The sequence below is a fragment of the Mustela nigripes genome, chromosome 12, assembly GCF_022355385.1.
Source record: "Mustela nigripes isolate SB6536 chromosome 12, MUSNIG.SB6536, whole genome shotgun sequence".
Lineage (NCBI taxonomy): Eukaryota > Metazoa > Chordata > Mammalia > Carnivora > Mustelidae > Mustela > Mustela nigripes.
In genome coordinates, this window is record NC_081568.1 from 117282105 (window position 1) to 117305862 (window position 23758).

The 23758-nt window shown below is 35.6% G+C and overlaps 1 protein-coding gene and 1 pseudogene across 1 annotated transcript in view; one reads left to right on the top strand and one right to left on the bottom strand.

Annotated features, from left to right (window-relative positions):
- The window catches only part of SLF1 (SMC5-SMC6 complex localization factor 1), an 80871-nt gene that overhangs the window by 54266 nt on the left and 2847 nt on the right, over positions 1–23758 (top strand). The window contains exons 15-20 of the mRNA XM_059416667.1: positions 175–322; positions 18218–18363; positions 19352–19515; positions 20291–20421; positions 22364–22456; positions 22854–23036. Coding sequence (XP_059272650.1) covers positions 175–322; positions 18218–18363; positions 19352–19515; positions 20291–20421; positions 22364–22456; positions 22854–23036 — 865 coding nt within the window. The remainder of the gene's footprint in view (positions 1–174; positions 323–18217; positions 18364–19351; positions 19516–20290; positions 20422–22363; positions 22457–22853; positions 23037–23758) is intronic.
- On the bottom strand, positions 13061–13542 carry LOC132027992 (U6 snRNA-associated Sm-like protein LSm3; annotated as a pseudogene).

Sequence of the window (23758 nt, forward strand, 5' to 3'; positions counted from 1 at the left end):
AACAGAGAATAGAGAGGGAGTTAACTTGCTAGGGTTCTCAGGAATACCTTTTAATATGAGCATACCCCGTATTAAATAACTAAGCTTTGCCTCAACAAGTATTCAAAATAAACACTGATAAAAGAAAAGATAATTTAAAATGTTTTACTAATATTTCTTCCATATTAATGTTAGGTCTTCAAACACGAGCTAGCTTATTTATTGACTGGAATTCTTGGAGCAGCGATAGATTATTGGATCTTCCTTGGTCTTAAGAGGGGTAAAAATGTGATGCGACACATGTCTGATGACTTAGGAAGTTATGTTTCCCTTTCGTGTGACGGTAAGTGCATCTGTACTGTGTTTTTCATAGACCTATTGTGTGCTTTTCCTTTAGGCAGTTTGTAATCTTTAACATACGTTCATACAAAGTTTTTGAAAAATACTTGCATATGCACTCATTTGTGTAGGTATGTATACATAGATACACATACATGCAGATATATGTATAAACATGCATACACATGAGTATAAAGTAGGTAAAAATTACTCATAATGAATGCTTTCACACAGGTAAACACTTTTTCATCATATTCTTTCTAGTAATTTCTAAGTATTTTTACATAGTTGAACTCATGTAATTTGTATTCTTATTTCCTTCTTAATATTACATGAACATGAGCCTTCACCCCATACACATCATTTATTATTCAAAGTATTATTTTGATGATGATTTCATAAAAGTTGAATGTTACAAAAAATAGTACCTGGAAATAAATCATTATATATATACATATAATAATATTGTTTTCTTTAATCCTATAACTAAAATTATAAGTAAACTACCCTATGCAAGTAAACATTTAACTAGACGAATTTATTTATTTTTATTAATAGACCAATTTAAATCTGTTCTCTATTGATTGAAGAAATAGTTTAGCTTTTTTAGGTATGGTGTTTTGGAATCTTACATGATAAGAACTATTTCTGGTCCCTTTAATACTTGTAATCATTCGAGTAGAAAGCATTATCTTTTATGTGGGGTAGGGAGCCCAATGCAGGACTTCTCAGGTCTCTTCCTGCATAAGTACTTAACAAAAGATAATGAAATTCATTGACTCAGAATATTTATGTTATAAAGCCACTTGGATTAATTTGGGTTATATCACTATTTAAAAAACATTCGGGGGGGGGGAAAATTTGTCCCGTGTAGCTGTTGCTTTATATTTTCCTTATTATAAAAAGTTGCTACTATTTCTTTCCCATTGAGTCTGGTGATACAACGAGCATGGAAAAAGCAAAAATAAGTAATTTCTATATAATTTTCTCACTCTTTCTCCTCCCCTCCCAATCATCAATTCTGATTTTATTTCCTCTAAAATAAATGGGTGGTGGGCGCCTGGGTGGCTCAGTGGGTTAAGCCGCTGCCTTCGGCTCAGGTCATGATCTCAGGGTCCTGGGATCGAGTCCCGCATCGGGCTCTCTGCTCAACAGGGAGCCTGCTTCCTTCTCTCTCTCTCTGCCTGCCTCTCAGTGTACTTGTAATTTCTCTCTGTCAAATAAATAAATAAAATCTTTAAAAAAAAAAATAAATAAATAAAATAAAATAAATGGGTGGAGGAGTATTATTTAGGCAATGTGATAATAGAACTCATTTTCATGTGCTTACCTTATGAAAGGTTCTGTTGAACTCTTTTGGTTTCCTAAGTGAAGAGGGCTTCCAAAAGATGTAAGGTACATTCTGAACTTTAAAGTCAGTTTAGGAAACTGTGAATCTTTTTATTTCTTTCTCTCTTATATCCTAACTTCCTAAAATGAACATGTTGTTTAAAACAAGTGAGTTTGTGGCCCTCCAATATAAAAGATCATTTTCATACACTTTAAAAATTTTAGATTGTTAATCTTTTTTGTTACACTTGTGTTTTACTGCATCTAGGTTTTATGTAAAAGAAAAAATTCCTGAATATGCTGTCAATCACTTTAATGCTTTGAAGAGAGATTCTAGAATAGGAATCGAGGATTAAAACTAGGTTCAGGATTTATTCGATGATGCCCTCTGCAAAGAGAGGTCTCTTTTTATACTACTGAAGTTAGAAGATTTTTTATCTAAAGCATTTTATCTTCTTTTTTTTTCTTTTTCATTGAGCTGAGGGGTGATTACTGTTCCTTTTGTGGAGTAGCTGTCCTTTGTTGCATGACTTTTTAACATTTCTTAGCTCAATTCAATTTTCCTTGAGAATCTTTTCTTATTATTTCTTTCACACAATTCCTACTGGGTGGTTCTTTTGTTACTGTTGTTTTAGAAAAGCAAATTTCTGTCATTTGCAAGCATCAGAACTAAACATTCAGCTAAAAGGATTCCCCTGTTTTTATTCCATAATGAAACTTCTTTGAGTTGAGGCACCAGGACAGGATTAGCAGTGGCTTTATAGACTTCAATGACTTCAGAGTCAGTATATTTGTAGGTGTTGTTTCAGGTACATATTTGGTCACCTTTACGGAAATATAATTTATCTTGTAGTTTAGCCAAATGCAAGAAATACAAGCCTATACTGATTGGGTTCTCCATACATGAGCTTCAATGGTTGCTTCTCTCATATTCTGAATTTTCCTTTACTTTAAAGCAAAGTATTGTTTTCCAGTCTTATTTCCACCTTTCATATGACAAGTGTAAGTCCAGCAAGTTTTAGTCTGACTAACTTAAGCTAAATCTAGAATTGTTACCATTACAATTCTTTTTTTTTTTTCCTTTTAAGAATTTATTAATTTATTTTTGCAGAGAGGGAGAGAATATAAGCACACATGTGCTTATGAGCCTGAGTTAAGGGGAGGAGGGACAGAGGGAGAAGCAGACTCCCACCTAGGGAATGGGGTTCCATCCCAGGATCCTGACCCAAGCCAAAGACAGACACTCAACCTACTGAGCCATTCAGGCTCCCCACCATTGCAATTTTTTCGACATATTGAGCAATGATTTTGCTTCCCCAGATACATTTGATCATTTAACACTCTAATTGAGATTTAAACTATATTCATGTTTGAAATTATTATTTTTTTAAATTTCTTCTCAAACCACATAAAATTGGTCCCTTAGGCTTCTTAATTTAGCTACAGGTAGGTACTTTTAAAAATTTATTTCTAAAATGGTTCAGTTTACTATCTTTCTAATTTTTTGTTGTTAGTAGGTCTTGATTTTTTACCTTTGTCAAGAGAAAAATCAGGTGAACAGTTTGTCTTTAAGAGAGCAGTACCTTTTATATATAATATGTAAAATTAAAGTGTTTATTATGGACTTTATAGTATAATACTTTAATCTGCACAAGTGGACCAGGTATTCTAATAAGTCTTTTTTGTCAGCATGTTGATAGTTTGGTGAAGAACCATTCCTTTTTCTCTATTGCTACCCCTGCCATCCCACCCCACCCCCTTTTCTTTTTTTCACTATTTTTTGGCATTTTCTTTTTTTTTTTTCCCCCCTTAAGATTGATTGATTTGAGAGGGAGAGAGAGTCCCAAGCAGACTATGCAGTAGCTGGGTAGTGTGACATGGGGCTCAATCCCACAACCCTGAGATCAGGACCTGAGCTAAAACCAAGAGTTCGTCACTTAACCCACTGAGCTATGCAGGTGCTCCTCTTTGTATTATTCTTTAGCTCAGTTACTATTTTTTGCTTTTCCTAAGTCACTAGTAAAAATGTTATAGTTTGACTGTTACATGACATCCAAATGAAGATAATGGTCCATCTTTCTCATTTATGGCCAAGAGTACATTCTTGGGTTGTTTTGTTGTTGTTGTTGTTTTAATTTAAATTTTTTTTCAGTGTTCCTAGATTAATTGTTTATGCACCACACCCAGTGCTCCAGGCAATACGTGCCTTCCTTAATACCCACCACCAGGCTCACCCAACCCTGCATCCTTCTCCCCTCCAAAACCCTCAGTTTGTTTCTCAAGAGTCCAGAGTCTCATGGTTTGTCTTCCCTCCAATTTCCCCCAACTCACTTCTCTCCAACTCCCAATGTCCTCTGTGATAGTCCTTATGCTCCACAAGTGAAACCATATTGACTCTCTCCGCTTGACTTAGTTCACTCAGCATAATCTCCTTCAGTCCCGCCATGTTGATACAAAAGTTGGGTATTCATCCTTTCTGATGGAAGCATAATACTCCGTTGTATATATGGACCATATCTTCTTTATCCATTTGTCTGTTGAAGGCATCTTGTCTCTTTCCACAGTTTGGCGACTATGGCTGTTGCTGCTATGAACGTTGGTACAGATGGCCCTTCTTTTCACTACATCTGTATCTTCGGGGTAAATAGCCAGGAGTGCAACTGCAGGGTCACAGGGTAGCTCATTTTTGTTTTTCTTAGTGCAAAAATATAAAATTCATATTGTGATGCTACTCAGATTCAAATCTATTAATTTTAATTTAGTAAAACTATTGTTAGTTTTGTAGAAAATTAAGGCAGAACATCTTTCACTAGGTAAGTAAAATCCTTTCTCCTTTCCATCAGATCTCGTGTCTGTCAACCCACATTGACGCTATTCTCTTTTATTTCTGAACACTTTGAACAGAAAGTTTTCTTATCTCCTTTTCTGTATTTTAAGATAAAGTGATCTGAAAGGGGTATTTTTATGGCCAATTGAAATTCCTGGTAAATTGGCTTAAACTAAGGGTTTGCAAATTTTTGTGTGTGTGGTACCACATAGTAAGTATTGTTGGCTCTACAGACTCACAGTCTATCCTCAGCTCTGTAGCTGTAGGAAGAGCAGCCATACACAATATGTAAATGGACATGGCTCTATTCCAGTAAAACTTTATTTATAAAGATAGACAACAAGACATTGTTTTCTAACTTAAACTTCTCCTGTTTTTAGTGGAAAGAAAACATGTCATCACAATCTACAGTAAGATTTTTGATATCTTTAGAGAACTTTAATAAAGCTTCTTATGCCCTTCTTCAAATATGTCATTATCCTGATAGTTTTTCAAAATCTTTATTCACTTTTATTTTTTAAATCCCTATTATAATCCCTCTGCATGCTTCAGGCCTCTTTCATCAGTATTTTTTCATAATTTTACTAAAGATCTCATCAAAATGTTTCTATTCTCTTCCTTTATTCAGCAATTTTTTATTTCCACTCTACCAGGCGTTGGTCTAAATGCCATGTACACTGGAAGGAGGTGAAACAAAACATGGTTCTTAAATTTTTGGAGCTTTTGGTGGAAGAAATAGACAACAAGTAGATGCAAATAAATCATTAAAAATACCAAGTGAGGGGCACCTGGGTGGTTCAGTGGGTTAAGCCTCTACCTTCCGTTCAGGTCATAATCTCAGGGTCCTGGGATCAAGCCCTACATCGGGATCTCTGTTTGGCAAGGAGCCTGTTCCACCCCCCACACCTGCCTCTCTGCCTGTTTGTGATCTCTGTCTGTCAAATAAATCTTTAAAAAAAAAAAAAAGTCAAGTGATTCAAACAAAGGCCAGGTGTTGAGATGAGTGAACTTACACTTTATACTAGGTAGTCGAGGAAAGCAGTCCTACAGGATAAGTAGGAATTGGGCAGAGTCACGGAAACATCTCCCATTAGAAAACACAACATTTGCCAAAACTGAGAAAGGAAAAAATGGGGCCTGTGTGAAATCTTACAGTAGCTGGCTGCTGGCAAGGTGCAAGGAAAAGAGTAAAATAAAGGCAAAGAAAGAGTTGAGGAGTTAGAAGCCATTGTAATGAGGAGTGGCATGGTGTGATAAACTTTTGAAAAGCTGATCTAGGTTTAGCTCTCTACAGTTAATGGTCTCTGCCATTCATTCATGCATTCATGTACCTTTCAAATACTAAATGTTTGTTATCTGCAAGTTAGTAGCCTATAACCTGTGAGGGATTAAAAAATGATCCTGTCCTTAAAGGGCTTACAGTCCTGTGGCTTAGTTTCTTGTGTTCTATTTTTCATCTGTTTATTATTCCCTTTAAATGTATTATCTGGTAAAATGTGGATCCTTTATGATTTTAGTGTTTTCTGGTTTTTTTTTTTTTTTTAAGCTATCAAATGCTCCTTCTGGATGAATAAGTTCATTTGGATCATCTCTTTTGAACTGTACAGTGAAAGTTATTTCTACTTTCTTTTTGCCTCCGCTTAGAAGTGATAAGTTAAGAGATTAATAGGTTGTTGTAAAGGCTATGATGATAGGCTTTTAAAAAAAATGTGTAACCAGACATTTTATGTTCAAAAGAATGGTTTCAGAATAGAAAAATTTTTTGCGAACCACATATCAGATGAGGGGTTATGGGGTATCTAGGTAGCTCAGTTGTTAAGTATCTGCCTTCCGCTACTGTAATGATTCCAGGGTCCTGAGATCAAGCCCTGCATCGGGCTCCCTGCTCAGTGGGAGGCCTGCTTTTCTAAACTCTCTCATTCTTCCCACTTGTGTTCCCTCTCTCACTGTCTCTGTCAAATAAATAAACGAAATCTTGGAAAAAAAAAAGTGAGGGGTTAATATTCAAAATATACAAAGAACTAACAAAATAGCAGACAAACAATCTTTTAAAATTTGGGCAGAGGAGCTAAAGAGACATTTTTCCAAAGAGGACATCAAAATGGCTAACAGGCACATGAAAAGATGCTCAGCATCACTAATCACCAGGAAGATGCAAATTAAAATGACAGTGACATAACGCCTCATCAGTTAGAATGGACATTATCAAGAAGACAAGAGCTGATGTGTTTAAAAGGATGTGTTTAATAAAAGGAGGATCTTTATGCACTGTTAGTAGAAATGTAGAATAAATAGTCCAAATATAATGAATGATAATATGGAGGTTCCTCAAAAAATTAAAACTGATCTACCATACAGTTAAGCAATACCACCTTTGGGTTCATACCCAAAGGAAGTGAAAACAGCATTTTGATGAGGTTTAGCACACCCTTTGTCACAGTATTATTCACAATAGCCAAGATACGAAAAAACCCAAATGCCTGTCATTGGATGAATGGATAAAAAAGATGTGGTATACCTACACAATGAAATATTATTCAGCCATGACAAAGGAGGATATTCATTTGAAACAACATTGATGGACCTTGCATGCATTATGCTAAGTGAGATAAGTCACACAGAGAGAGACAAGTACTGTATATGATACTGCTAACGTGCGGGATTTTAAAAGTCAAACCTGTAAAACCAACACTACCACCTACAACAACAACAACAACAAGAGTGAAATTGATGTGGTGTGATGTTGGGGTGCTGGAGCAAATGGTCCACAAAGAATTCTTGAGACTTCTTCGGTGCAAAAAGATGTTTTTGTTTTGGTTTGGTTTTTTTAAACACAGGGATCTTACCTTGGACAGAAAGAGCTTCCCTGGGGTTATAAGGAGGGATTGATTATATAGTTTTAAGTTGGGAGGGGTTAAGGATAGAATTTAAGTCTCTAAGGGATTTGGAAGCAAGGTTTTTAAGATCTTGAGGGGCTAGCTGTTTAGGAAAAGGTTATTCGTTTACTACAGTCTAGTAAAACTTTAGTCATGAGACCCTTCAGATGTTTATCAGTGAGCCATATATTTGGAGGATGATTGCTAACATACATGTTTTTTTGGGGGGGGGATAGAGATAAAGGAAGTTTCCAAAGGGATTTTATATGTTAAAGAAGAATTAGAGGATCCTGGAAGTTGGGCTAATGTCTAGCTAAGGTTGTCTTTTGCCTCCGGCAAAGCATTAACATTGAGGCAATTGAGTTCCTTGAGGAAGGTCACTCTGCCTATCTCAACTACTCGTCAGTGGGCTACAAAGGAAATTTAATTTCTCTTATACATTTATTTTGCCTTTGCTCTCCACATCAAAATGGTGGTTACTATAGGATGGGAAGTGGGAGGTAGGATTGATTTGTGTTTAGGGGTACAAACTTATAAAGAGTAGTAAATAAGCCATAGAGATCTAATATACAGTATAATGAATCCAGATAATATTATACTATAATGATGTTATATAATAAATGTTACTTCAGTGGCAGTCATGTTACAGTACGTAAATGTATCAAAGTGACTTGGCTGTACACCTTAAATTTATAAAATGTAACATGTCAAGTTGATTAAAATCTTCTGATTATCATTCTTCAGCTTATGCAGTTTCAGTAATACTTATAGTCTGGTAGGTTGTGAGTAGTCAGTTGTAACAAAAGGTTATAAATAACTCCTTTCTATTTTCCAGTTCTTATAGATTATATTGCAGTTGAGGCCATTTTGGAAAGGATTATTTGAATTCAGCAATCTCCTGTCTTTGTGGGACTAATTGGATCTACTTAACATCTGACTGGAGCCATTTGCCCAGATGGCAGTGTGCCTCAAGGCAAGAACGTCCGGTCTATAGGCAAGGCAGAGTTTCTAACTTAGCCTGGGCACTTTCTAGATTTTGGGCTGGATAATTCTTTATTTCTGGGGACTCTCCTATGAACTGTGAATTGTAGGGAATTTAGTAGTTTCCAAGGCTTTGACCACTGGATGCCCTTGTTGTGACAACCAACCTTGCCAAATGTTCCCTGGGGGGAAATTCTCCACCCACTTAGGCCATTCTTTTTCATTGCTCCCCCTCTTTTAATCTCCTCCCCCCAGTTGAACAGATCAAACAATCAAGGACTGCAAGGATATCATCCCTTAGCCTTTTGGTAAAACATCTGAATAGGAAAGAACTTTAATTGGTTGTCAGGTGTCTTTTAGCCTAAAGAAACACAGCCCCTGACTACAGAGGTCAGGTTTTATACTTTATATTGATAATTAGTTTATCAATCTGTTCAATTTTTAAAATGCATTTAACCTGTTATGTTTATTTTGCTAATTTTATTGACTTTTCCTAGTTCTTATTTTTCCAGTGTTAGTAGTGATAGGGGAACCGAAGATGATACTCCAAAATGTGCCACCTTGGCATGTGGATTAATTTGAGCTAAAGACAGTTGAAGACCGATAGGCTTCAGGAAGAGCAAAAGTTTTTCCTCCCCTACAGTTGACCACAGAGAGAGTAATTTTACTGCTTCCTCTGGGGCTGCTCATGCTGAGATCCTGGGACCATTGACAGAAAGCCAGCAGAAGGTAAGAATTCTTACCATGTCAGTGTCCCAGATCTCTGCCTATGTGGTCCGGTGGAAACAAGAATGGTGAGAGCCCTCTTTTTCCGTTTCTAAATACAGATTAGCAGAAGGAAGTATTTGTGAAACTAGGTCCTTGTGTATAGTGACTCTGTTCAAGGTTTGTTATGAGTAGTCTTGATTTTTATGGATCATTTTCCTCCCAGAGATGGTCACTGTTTTTCTTTGTCTTTCTGCTGTGTTGTTGGTCATAAGGAAGAAAACCATAGGGTGTAACACATGCATAAACCCCATAAACCTACTTTTTTGAACCACTGGCCGCACAGACTGGTGAGTTCATAATTCTCATCAAATGGTATATGTTTAGACAAACTTAGTTGTGCATCAACATGCACATAAGGTAAAGTCAGCGCAAAATTGAGGGGCACAGGTCAAGCATTTAAAGGCTATTAGAGTGCCCACTGCCTAACTCAGGACTCCCATATTAGGATAAATTGCCCTAGAGCAGGTTAGATTGAAACTAGGTCACCCACCAACCTCAAGGCAATTTCTGTGCCATGAGATACTTGGTAAAAAACATGCAATTCCCCAAAATGAACATCCCTACTCTGGCTCTGAGAGACCCAAATCTCAGTTAGTGTACATGTAAGAGAAACTGGATGAGGTTTTCTTTTTGTCTTCTTCTATGTCCTGAGAGCTTGACTCAAGTGAGAATATTCCATCCGTTTCTGCCAGCTGGAAGGTGCACATACCAGCATGGTGATTGGTGGCCAGTTGAATAGACTAGGGTTCCAAGACATGAAGTCATAAGTAGCACTCCCTTTGTCTGACTGTGCAAGCTGTGCAGAGAGTTTGTCATGAGAGGCCCTAGTCCAGAAGAGGCCTTGGTCATCTCAACCTGTGTTGTTTTAGTACTGCTAGAAAGTCCCATTCCAGTAGCATCTGCCCATTTTCACAGATTAGCATGTCTGACTGGAGTCACTGTTTTCACTATACCTTTTTTACTCTTAACAACCAAGGTAGACTCTGAATGATCTTCTTGGATCATGGGGGTTGCATCTTCTGTACCTTGCCTCTTGTGTCCATGGTAAAGATTGATTCTTTTTTTTTTTTAATGATTTTATTTATTTATTTGACAGAGAGATCACAAGTAGGCAGAAAAGCAGGCAGAGAGAGGGGAGAAGCAGGCTCCCTGCTGAGCAGAGAGCCCAACTCAGGGCTTGATCCCAAGACCCTGAGATCATGACCTGAGCTGAAGGCAGGGGCCCAACCCACTGAGCCACCCAGATGCCCCGTAAAGATTGATTCTAAGCATGGAAAGTTGCTTCTGGATCTTTCCACAAAAAGGTTTACGGGTTTGAATTGCTATTAAGATTAGTATAAGATCCCTCATGTCAATGGACAGGCAATAAATCCTTTGTAATACAAAAATATACAATTGGTTGTATATAAAAGGAAAAATTTTAGAGTGCTTTTGTCTTAAACACAGTCATCTTATTGGTACCGTGTAAAGACCAGATTTTAAAAGAGAGATCCACAAGAATATAAAAGCTAACCTTAGGGACTCCCTTAATAAGATTAAAGAAGAGAAATTCAAACAAAAATTAAAGTCCACATCCCATATGAATTTCCCATCTTAAATTTTAGCCCCATCTCAGCAGATTTCTTAACTTCCCAAATTGCCCTGTCTTCCCCCAAAATTCCTTAAACACCCAGGTACCTGTATTTCCTTCTACTAAAAGATTTACCTACAGCTTTCCAGCCTCATCTGGAAGCTCAGAGTGTACTGAGGCTAGGAAGTAAATTTAAGCAGCAGCACCTGTTAGGAGCAGTAGGCCTCCTTTGCAATTTCTTAAAATTCCTCCTAATTCAAAGTGGGTCTGTAAAAGGGGGGGGCTATCCACTGCTAGCTTCAGGCCTTCCTGTGCAGTGTCCCTTGAGGATGTTCATAACCCATGAACACCAGTAAATCTTTTACATAATAAAGCCCTCTTACCTCTACTTTCAGAAGACCTACCAAATTTAGTGAACAGAATTATTAGTAGCCATTCACAACTCCACTAGGGTGGACCTTGATTAGCTGCAAAAGAGTATTCTCCAGACCCATAGTTGTGCTGTAGTTAACTGACAAGCCATCTTAGGAAAAACCCTTAGGAAAAATCCCTCTCTCTGAGGAAACAGGACCAGAGTATCTCTTAGACCCTTTTACAGATGATCAGCTGACGGCCTAAAGGCTAATGTTCAGGGTCTCACAGAAGCAACAATAGAGGCTTTTTCCCCTAAGATGAATTGGTCCAAGGTTGGATTGTGCAATCAGAAGGACTTTGAGTTTTAAAACATTAGAGAAAATTTACCAAGGGTATATTGCACTAAACCCTTAAACTGTAGATGCAGAAATCCTTAGGTTTCTATCGTAGTTGGAAATCTTTTCCATGATATCTTACAGATCTTTGCAAAACCAGAAATGAAGCCCTAGAAAAAATTACCGGCCCCCAGATCTTCCCTATAAATCTTAAAATGCTGGTAGATATGGTAAAACATCGGAACATTAAAAATAGAATTGTCCTGCACTTAAGAAAAGGAAAGAAAAATTTGAATAGCACTCACCCTACGTTCCTGACAAATCATAGGCATATATGCCCCAAATCTCCATTCTGGAGAAAACTTGGATACTTGGTGTGTTTGCAATATGAATTTTCAACAGCCACATACTCTAAGAACTAAGATCCATTCTTTGAAATGTAAACTTTAGGGAGAAGTTTTTTTTTATCTGAAAGAATAAGCAAAAGAACTATTTGTAAATCAAGCTAATAAAAAATCTTAAATATCATCTCCATAAATACTGAAGAGTTTTAGTCATCTGAGCGCAGGTGAATTTAACTTATTCCAACTGTCAAAACAAAATTTGGATCCAGCTGCTCTTTTATAAACTAATGAGCTTTACATTATCATGCCTATCTCATGACTAAAAATTTAAAACCTGTGAGGGCTGTTTGCAGGTGTGTGGGAGCCAGGGTGGGTAGGTAGATGTGTAATATTATTCTACCTCTGGATAGTATTGCTAAAATTATAAAAAGAACTCTACATTAAATAATCTTAAAATTCTCAGAAATACATCAGACTAATGCAAATGCCTTTAAAGTCCACATAATCTGGGAAAGTATTTAGTATTAAAGCTAGTTTAAGTTCACTGGTTTAATTACAATAAACATGTCTTTAAAATTGCCAACATTGAATATAATGCAGACATATAATTTTTACTCTACCTGACTTTATTAGTGAAATAAGTTCACATTATCTTTTTAAAAAAAGTTGTGAGCAAGAAAAATAGGTTGGTTGATGCCTGGCTTTGTCTAATGTAACTTCTTAAACCCTTAGAGTTTTACTAAGTCAAGTTAAATGATAGAAATTCATCATTGAATACCTAGATCATTTCTAAATTGATGAAATAGTGAAACATAAAAACATAAAAACCTGCTTAAAGGTTTTTCCACTTCTGGTTTCCTTTTACAGAGGAACTAAAGATATTTGGTGTGTTAGTGAACTTGTCTTTTGTCTCTTTGACACATTTACTAAGAGGAACAGTATACTTCCAGAGATTGTAGAATGTATTCAAAATTTGTTGGTAATACCACAATTGTCTATTTCCTAAGTTTTACTAGAAATTAAATATTCTGAGAGTTAAGAATTATAATTAATATATGTAATCAAAAACTATTGGAAATAATAGGGGAAATAACTGCATTCAAGGAAAGTAAGTTGAATTTTTTACTAAAAGAAGGTAAGAGGTATGGAGATGTGTTTTTGGTAAGGAAGAAACAAATAGGGTTTTGTTTTTTTTTTAATGTATCAAAAAAGGAAACATCAAGTTTAATTTAAAAGAAAAACAAACCCAGAAATTGTCTGAGAAAACAACAGAACAAATTAATTCCTGAAAAAAGAGTTCTGCATCTTGGCGATCACATTTATTGAAAGCATTGGAAAAAAAAAAATTAAAATGCCCGTTAGTGTAAGAATGTTTGAGTTATCTGTAAATCAACTCATTTCAGGAGTGGAAGAATCCTTGGTCACTTCTTAATATCAAAATTTACGCAGGTTTCTCTTTTGAATGTCTTCTACGTTTAAAGAGGCAATTATACAAAAACTCCTATATTCCAGACACGATAAATTCTTTGTTTCAGCCAACTCTTAATGGAGGGGCAACTAGTACAACACCATCTCCCCGGACAAAAAGCATCGGAATATTCCGTTTTGTTGATTTATATATCTCTTCGTATGTTTCCTCATCAATTTCTATAGTAGTCACAGTTTCTTCCATATCTCCCAATATCATATTTAAATGCTGATCATAAGCATGTAATCTGCCTCGAAGCTCTCTGTCATTTCTCATTTTCACATAAATTCACTCATCTAGGCTGAGCCTGATGAGATCCAGGGGCTCTTCTTACGTGTTGGTGGTTTGTTGCTGGTCCCCGTCGTCCGCCATGTTTCAAACCCCGAAACAAATAGTTTTGTCTTCATTGTTTCATAATGTGAAGGAGAAAGAATTTTACCTTGTGTGCTCAAATTGGCTAAAATTAAAAGTATTCATTGTCATTTTTTTAAATAATCTTTTTGTTTTTTTAAGATTTTATTTATTTATTTGACAGAGAGAGATCACAAGTAGGCAGAGGCAGACAGAGAGAGAGGGGGAAACAGGCTCACTGCTGAGCAGAGAGCCAGATGCGGGGCTCCATCCCAGGACCCTGAGATCATGACCTGAGCTAAAGGCAGAGGCTTAACCCACTGAGCCACCCAGGTGCCCCTTAAATAATCTTTGATATCAATAATGTACTTTATCTTTAAGTAATACTAAAAGTATTTTTTTTTTATTTTTTATTTTTTATAAACATATATTTTTATCCCCAGGGGTACAGGTCTATGAATCGCCAGGTTTACACACTTCACAGCACTCACCAAAGCACATACCCTCCCCAATGTCCATAACCCCACCCCCCTTCTCCCAACCCCCCTCCCCCCAGCAACCCTCAGTTTGTTTTGTGAGATTAAGAGTCACTTATGGTTTGTCTCCCTCCCAATCCCATCTTGTTTCATTGATTCTTAAATATGCTAACAGGACAGTGTTTTCATGGAAGATCTGTTTGCTTTTGATAATGTAAAAGGTTTTTCTTCACCTTTAAAATAATCTGCCTAGAAAACAAAGATTCACTGTATTATCAAAATAATTTCTTATGTTGTCTTTGTCAAATCTTTGATTATGTAAGAAAATAGTCTTCTCTTAAGAGCTAAGGTTTTGTTTTTTGTTTTGTTTTTTCCCCCAGCTAAATTTCTATATTTGAGTGCAAAGTTTTTGTCACTTTTGTGAAATTATTTCACAGTGGCTTATGATCCTGTTTGACCCGGTGTTGTAAAATTTTTTGATATTCTTGACAAACTTCCCCAAATCAAATTCTAAATGACGTCTTTTTTTACTTTGAATTAAATTTGGGATTTTGCAGAGGATGTCTGGAATATTATAAAAGGTCTGTTCTCTCTCCTTGTCAAATGAGTGATTTTAAACTAATTAGGTTTAATCACATGGGGAAATATTGTCAAATAAGAAGTAATACCTAAGCCTTCTTTATGTTGTATTTATATAGGTGTATGTAAGTGTTCCAAAAATAATAGAAAATTCCCAGATATCTGATACGCCCTGGTTTATGTTATCACTTGTAATTCTAGCTATCATTTTGAGGAGTATGCCACAGAAGTAACCAAATTTTCTTGTTAATTGAATTGTAATGAACTCTTAACAGACCCTTAACCACAGCCACTTTTAAGTCTGTTGTTTACAGAGTGTTATTGCTCTTCTCTGTTGCCTTTGCGAATACATTTCATCCTCCAAGAGATTCATGGAGATGACCCTGACAAATACTCTAGAATACATGTTTCTGATCATTTTAAGATAATAACATTTAACTGGGTAAGAATTTGCACAACTCCGATGAAGAAACATAGCTTCATAAAACTGCAAAGATTAAGATCAACCAGAATTAATTTTATGAGACTGAATGAACTACTGAGAATGATAATTTTTATGACTTTGTTTGCAACATTACTGGGTAAACTTTTAAGGAAACTTTACAACAAATTGGTAAAGTATACTATCCTTTGTAAACAAAGATGAAGTGTGTACTTTCCTCCCTACCTGATCTCTCTGGAAGTCAGAAGCTTCTCAGCATTCTTATTTTCATGGCAGTATAGCTATTTGCATAAGTTCAATAAGAGTCTGTTCTCCTTAAAACAGGACACAATTGGAAACAGTGATTATATTGCCAAAACTTTTGCAGAAATGTCATATTTGAGAATGTGCATAGAATCAGATATGACCAGACAGCTTTAAGGAACTAAAGCTGACTTCATGGAGCCATTAAATCCCCTTGGAAAAACAGCCTGGTACCTTGCTTTCAGGGTCCCAGCAGCCTTACCAGGTAAACAAGGTCACTTGCTGGCAGGCTCAGAAATCTGGATGTTTGGGAGACCTCAAGAAAAGAGGAGTTTATCCCCATCTGTAGGTATAACAGACAAAATCTGATGAAAGAACCTTGACTTGGCTTCCTATTCTCAAGATCTTCTGAAAATTCAGTCTGAGGGGTGCCTTTTTGGCTCAGTTGGTAGTTCATACAGCTCTTGATCTAGGGGTAATGAGTTCAAGCCCCACACTGGGTGTAGAGATTACTAAAAAAAAAAAATACACAAAACTTAAAAAAAGTTTAAGATTCATTATGAAAAGTTCCAACAAAGCAGATTTAGAAGAGCCTATATGATCAGTAACTATTCTTGCTGCACTTATGTAAATAATCAGGCCAAGTTTACTGAAACTGAACTTAATTTTCAAATGACTTAGTCTTACTGTGGTTGAAATTGATTAAATGGAGGGGACTGTAGAGAGAAAAATTGTTTCAGTACTATACATGTTTATGGATATCAAATTCTATTGCTGTTCATCGTTTTTGAGGTCTTGTTTTCTGCCCATAAACTGGAGTAGATCCTGAATTCTTCTAGTGCCTCCATTATTTGGCTATAACTGTTCAAACTGACACTTCTAAATTTTCTTCCACCTTTCTGACTTGGAAACTCTGAGAACTGAAACTCCCCTCTTCCAGAAGCTGTGCAAGCAAAAGCTGGGCAACTAGAGAAATTACCACAGCAGCTTATGCATGGACTGTCTTTATGCCTGTTGCTGTGTGGTGCCTCAGAAAACTCACCAGAGACCGTGAAACTGCAAACCATGAAAATCTTTCAGATTAACATTGCCTGCCCTTATTATACCTGAAGATGTTTCGAGCTAGACATGTACAAATCCTGACTGGCTGCCTTCAGAACTTAGAGATTTAGATTATAGTCTGCCCCAACCATTAGCATTTGCTATTCTTTTGCTTCCATAGAAATAACTCTTAGTAAATTCCTGATATTTTATGCAATGTGGACCTAACTTTGGGAGCCCACCAGCATCACTACATCCTGAAAAGAGACACAGCTCTTTTAATTGAGCTGACCCTTTCTCAGGGCTAAGATACTGGTTCAATGAGATGGAGCAATCTACCAGCTCAAATTCTACAATGTGAAACTTCTTGGGAAGTTCCAAAGGCAGAAATGAAGCAGAATATGCCACCCCAGAATGTGCCATGTTAGCATGTGGGTTATTTTGAGCTGAAGACAATCAAGGATCTTAAGACTCGGGAAGGACTCTTTGTTATTCCCTAAACTGCCTAAAAGAATTTAGATGGACTGGTCCAGGAAGAGAGCCATCACCAGAGATAACTACAAAATGTGTAAGATAGATGTGGTAAGCTAGGTCAAGTTTGGCAGAGCCTGTTTGTTCAGATTATTCTCTGTGTTTCATTGTATTTTACATAGCATGTCAAATACTTGTTAACCAAACATTTGCTTTTCTCATCTTCCTAAAAATTGTCTTCCTTTCCTTTGAAGTCCCAGACCCCAACTCTCATTCTCCTTAACTCAGGAGGGCATATAAACTTCACTTACCTGTCTTTGAACCTTTCATGTCTGTAAGGCTCCCATATGAAAGGAATTAAATTTGTTTTTCTCCTATTAATCTGTCTTATATCAGTTTAATTAATAGACCAGCCAAAAGAACCTAGGAGGACAGAGGAAAAAAATTTTCTTCCCTCTAGTAGTGAATCTGCTGTGCTGTTTAACATCACAACTTTTTTCTGCTGTCTGTTTTAGTTTTAGCTCTTGTAGTGTCTTATTGATTGGTCTTATTTATTCTTTATGGTCCACTTTATCATCCATTCTGTTACTTATGCAGAGAGTATCAATGGAGAGTTCATAACAGCAAATAGATTATTTTACGTGACAAATAGTCATTCCAGTTTTTCATTACTCTCAGTTCTTTCGTATATGCAGAACTTGAGGTTTTTGGGAGAAGAGATTTAGGCTCTTGGTGTTCTTTGGGTTTTGTTATTTAAAATTTTAGTTCCCTCCCCTTAATTCCTGTAGTAGAGTGGGTATAAACTTCTAAGGAAGTCCTTACACATTCTCTTGTCTTAAATTTTCCCTTCCTGTACATTTATTCCTCCTCTGCAGTGATAGGATTCATGGATGTTGTCGGGGGAGAGGGTCTGATTTCTTTCTTCCTGTCAGCTCAAATTAAATAACATATGTGTCCATTAAAAAAAATTAGTATTTGTTGGTAAAAGGCACAACCCTTTGTGGGAAAAGATCTTTAACATTAATCAGAAAATAAAGTAATACACGGACCTGTACCCCTGGGGCTAATAATGTATTATATGTTAATTTAAAAAATTTTTTTTAATTTTAAAAATTAAAAAGATACAGTAATTAAAACCCCATACCTATTTATTCATATATTATCTATTGATTCATGTGTGTATGTATCTAATTTCAAGATTTCTATTTAAAATAAAAAGAAATGATTGTTTCAAATATGAGAATATGTGCCAAAAATTTTTTTTTTCTTAAAAGGCAAAGAATAAGAGTATTAACCCTTAGGGGGGTTGAAAATTATGGGGCTGAATCCTACTGGTATAAGAATAATCATTTGAATAAATAAAAACCCATGCAGAAAATATTCTATAGACAGAACTTTTATAGGGTATAGCGGTAACTGTATTTACTTCTTTTGTTTTGTCCAGACTTTTCTTCACAGGAATTAGAGATTTTCATTTGTTCCTTTTCCTCCTCCTGGCTTCAAATGTTTGTTGCAGAGGCAGTCTTTAAAAAGTTGTGTTTACAGAGTTCCATCAGTGTTTCTTCTGAGCCACTCTCTCTTCAGAAAATGGTAAGACCACTCTATTCTTCTAATTGCCAAGAAGTGAGTTCATAAATTCAACTTTAAATGTGTTTTGTGATTTCTAATAGTTGGACAGAAATTGTTAACCTTAAATCTTTCAAATTTATGTAAATCTTTGTAATCTTTCAAATCTATGTAAGACTGGTTATTTTTCAGTACCCCAAATGAAGTGTAATTAGTGATAGAAATTTTAATTACTTGAGAGTAGTTAAGGCTTGATATCAGAAAAACAATGCAGAAACTTTGTTTCCTAATCATTTGCCGTAGCACATAAGATAATTATTTTGAAAAGATCTAGATTCAGAAAATTTTTATGTAGTATTTAATGGTATTTAAAAAGCAAAATTTGTAAATGATGCCAAAGGTTATATGTTTTTATCTTTATATATACATATGTAAACTGCATGTGACTCAAAGTTTTCCAGTTTTATCTTGGCCATCTTTGATTACTATCTACTGTCTTCAGCATTTTCTTCAACAAATGAGAAATATGCTTGTTTATTAGTCGGATTGGGCAAATACTGTTTTGCAGCAATCTTTTGTCCTTAACAACTTTTGCTCTTCTTAGTCCACTCATTCCAGACTTGTTTTCTGTCGAAGGAAGGCATTACCAAAATGGAAATGACAAAATACAGGTTGTACATAAACCATAAATATTTAAAGTATGCAAATGAACCATAACAAGTTGGGCATTAGACTAATCTAAATGAGAACTTTGCTGAAAGAGTATCAAAAGTGAATTTGAAAAAATAATTATTTTCAAGAAGATACTTTTCTTTTTGTATCTGTCATGTTAACGACCTGGAACTACAAACTTTCTTATAGTTCTAGCATGTTCAGATGAGAAAGGATAACAATGGTGATAAAACCAAGAAAATATAACTGATTGTAATGGTGAAATGAATCAGGTAATTTCTTTTGACTGCTTTCCAGGTCTTTATAGTTGAGAAAGCAATATAATACTATTTTGCAACAGGTATATTCCTATTTGCCAGCTTTGGGGAAGACTGGTGTGCATGGGACTGGAAAGACGCAGATACCAAAGAAAATAGGACAGCGGCCTTGCCTTGAATCTCAGAGAGCCTTATTAATGCTGAACGGTGTGAAACAGAAACAAGTTGAAGGGCTGCCAGAGTTACCGTAAGTGATGCTTATATATCAACTTTTTTTTTTTTTTTTTTTTAAGTATAGCCCTTTTTTGGAGATATTCCTTAAATTTTGTACTTACATTGTCTGAATTATACTGAGTAGCAGAAAACTGAGTTTGAGACTTATTAAAAAAAATACATATGATCAACATTATTGCTTTAATTCAAGATACCTGTTTTCTTTGTGTTAAGATCAAGTGCTTTTCAAAAGAAATACAACTGTTTTTCAGATTCTTTCACAGTATTTTTGCCCATGTTTTAAATCACTATTTGTATATAATAAGGATTGGATTTCAGAATGCATACGCATTTAAGATACTCTGAATTGTTGCATTAGCTTCCCCCACATGCAAAACCTTTCTAAAAGTATGCTGTAAAAAATTCAGAAAACCTTAACATGTTTTTAGGAAGAATAGGATCAGAATATGAAAATAAGAATGGGGAGCAGGAGCCTGCATTTGGAGCTTAGCATTTTGCTTTTTTATCTTTGCCAAATGTAGTTTACTTGGGCTCTTCCTCTGCATGACATTCCATATTCATAAACTTTTCAGTGAGCAATTGGGGGTACAAGGTTAATAAAAATGAATGCATAAAAATTTGTGTCAGCACATTTGGAATAAATATAAAAAGTAAGCAGTAAAGATTTGAGTGAATAAGGGGGTTTAAATGAACAGGAGGCTAGATTTTAAAAAGTACTCACTATGTAATGTACACTGCCATGCCTTGGTGAAAAACAAGCTTTCATTTTTTTCTTACTTTATTTTCAGAGAGCTGAACCTTGCTAAATGTTCATCGTTAAAAAGATTGAAAAAGAAGTCAGAAGGAGAATTATCATGTTCCAAGGAGAATTGTCCCTCTTTAGTTACAAAGATGAATTTTCACAAGACTAATCTGAAAGGTATTGCAAGTATCTAAGTTAATTTATGCTAAGAACTTCTCATGGTTGTGGTCAATATTTGCAAGTTTTACACACTGGCCCCAATGAATCCTTGAACTTGACTAGTTCCAGAAAATACCTTCTTCAGTGGTATATTAGGGTTTTTTTTTTTTTTGAACTGTCATGTACGCAGAGAATATGATTATTTAATATTCAGTGTAATAGAACATTTCCCCCCTTTCTTTATCCCCCTCCTCTCCAGATACTAGCTCATATTGAGCTCATTCCAGACTTGCCCGCCTTACTTTTCTATTCCACCTCAACCTGTGCAGCTTGGGATTAGAGTCTTTTGATTTGAAAGTATAATTCAGTCTTCATCTCTTTCAGTCCTAGACATTTTGTGAACAAAGCATGAGGAGTAGGCTATGTTACATAGCTGTGTTAAGCATATGGACTCTTTTCTCCCAGGCATTGAGCCCAGACTATGAAATGTGTTTGGCTTTTGGTTCTAACTATACTGGAACCTAAGTACCTAAAGGATGGAGTAACAAGAATAGTGCAGTAATAATTCACTTCGTGCCTCTTTTGCTTCTTAACTTCTTAATTCACAAATAGAAGTTACCTTCCACAAGTCTATACCTGACCAAAGGAAGTTGCGGAGTCTCTTGTTAATGAGCTGTATTGCACTTTTAATATACAAATTATCATTAGGACACCAATGTAAACAGAAGGAGTGAGGCTCCTATAATCTCTCCACATGATAAAAGTTCATAATTGCATTTGATGAATTTGCAATAGCTGCCCGTTTAGCTCAAAATGTGAAAAATGTATTAAAGTGGAACTCTGGTATTAACTACATGAACAGTGTCCTTTTTCTTTGTTTATTGTGTCAGAAAGTAAAATGAATATGAATGACTTTAGTCTGAACAGCAGAGGGAACTGGGAGGGAGGAAGAGAACTGAGAAACAGTAGAGAAAAAACTTCAAAAGCCTTTCCCTGCATGTAAAAGAAATGTTTTGGTAGAAGTTACAAAGATAATCTATAAAATTGAACACTGTAAAAATGTGCTACTTAGTATGTTATAGCAAGAAAGGGTTTGATTCAGTATTTCATTTGTTTTCCAAGCAATTGCTTATTGTAAGGTTTTTTAAATTCCCTTTACATCAAATTATCACTTACATCTTATTAATCTTGGTTACAACAGAGATGGATATAGACTCTTTTAGCCAACAGGCACTAATTGCATCCCTCCTAGAAAAAACTTTACCATTTCATTTGTCACTCTTATTCAGCTTTAAATGGTACTACATTTTTCCCCCGTGTGTGTGTGTGTGTGTGTGTGTGTGTGTTTATATTAAGATTCCCCCATTTCTCCTTCTCTGTGCTGCTGTAGCCAAGCCAGACAGCCTATTGAGAAGCAGCAAACCATCTGTTAATGGATTTGAAGTTCTGAATTATACTTGAGTGTGTAGAGGCACTCGTGCTTAGCCAGAAACATTCATTTGAATTAAGCTATAAATGCTGTATAAAAAAGAGCCATACATTTAACGTAGGTTCATGAATAAATTTAAGAGAGGGCAATTGCACTCTAAACTTTTATTGCTTCAAAACCCAGTATTTTTGGTGTTCTCTGATCATTTGGGGCTTTTATAGCCGGATTGAAGCTTTAAACCTTGAACTAGGGGGAGACAATGCCTGTATTAAACCTTTTGCAGTAGAATTTCATTGCTGAATTGCTGATAGAACAGAAGCTCTATGGATTGGTGGGTATCCCTCCCCCTCTTTTTCTTTTTTCTTTTTTTTTTTTTTTTTTTAATGTAAGAGATGTTTAAACCAGTCAAAAGGAAAACTCAATAAATAATTTTCTGGCTTGTGGCCAGATCTCCTAGTTCATGCCCTTTGATTATTTTCTTTAGTTGATATCTTGTCTTCTCTGGAATAATCTATTAATTTTTTATGGCAGGAGAAACAGCCCTCCATAGAGCTTGCATAAATAACCAAGTGGAGAAATTGATTCTTCTTCTCTCTTTGCCAGGAATAGACATCAATGTTAAAGGTAAGTTCTGTATTTTTGTAGTCTGATCCAGTGTCTTAGTGTTTGTGGTATTAGTGTTATGTCAACATTAAGAAAAATCATTTAAGTATATTTACCTAACATATCTTTAAAATATTACCAGTTACAAAACCAGGAAATCATCATATATTGACTTGTAACTAATAGCACAGAAACATTTTTTGTCCATTTTTGATGGATCTCAAAATCATTATTTTAAAATTGTTTTAATTTATTTTTCTTACGATTAGAAATATGACCTTAGGCATTTCTATCAGAACATGCTATTTCTATATGAAGCACCTAGAAAGTCACACTGATAAAGGAAGTAGAATATCAGTACTTTACTGCCAGAAGTCCTACTTTTGCTATTTTAAAACTTGCTTGATTTCTAATTTAGACAATGCTGGCTGGACGCCTTTGCATGAAGCCTGTAACTATGGCAACACAGTGTGTGTCCAGGAAATTTTGCAACGTTGTCCAGAGGTAGATCTGCTCACTCAAGTGGACGGGGTGACTCCTTTGCATGATGCACTGTCAAACGGACATGTAGAAATTGGCAAGCTGCTACTACAGCATGGGGGTGAGTGCATTTATGCTAAACCGGTTTTGATAAATTATCCAGTTTTTTGATGAATTCCCTCAGAGGTAGATAGCATTTTATGTTTAAGGTCTGTAAGGAAAAACGCCCTTATTCCATATTAGTGAAAAAGATGAAAGTCTCCTAGAATGAAAGCATTTTATTTAATAGGGATACCTTTCCATAATATGTAAATATTTATTTATTCATTTTCATTAATTATAAAGCCTATTTAGGTTTGTGTATGAGAGTGTATTTTGAATTGAGTGGGTTGGTTTTAAATATTAATCCTCTTAAAGTGTGTAATGTTTTTGTGAACCAGCCATTTCTGAAAGCTTATTAATAAATGAATGTAGGTGTTCCATTGTGGTTACTTGGGTTTTCCATTCTTGTTTCATTTCTTCTATGTAACTGTTAACTCGATTAATCCTTTTTTTTTTAAATGAGTCATTTCTTTATAGACTACAAAAAGAAAGATATCCTAGAATATCTCCATTCACGTTTTGCAGTCAATCAAGTTATAGTGGAAAGATTTTTTTCAAATGGTGGTAACTGTTGTGCAGGGGTTTTGTGATGGAGATAACTTGAACTTAATATTTCTCTGCTGCTTTTTCTGATTTTTGATCTCGTTATTTTAGAAAGCAACCCTACTCCCCTCTTCAGTGACATTCTTCTTACATGTGAACTGAATAATATAAATTTTATGTTAAATTTTGCTGATAACT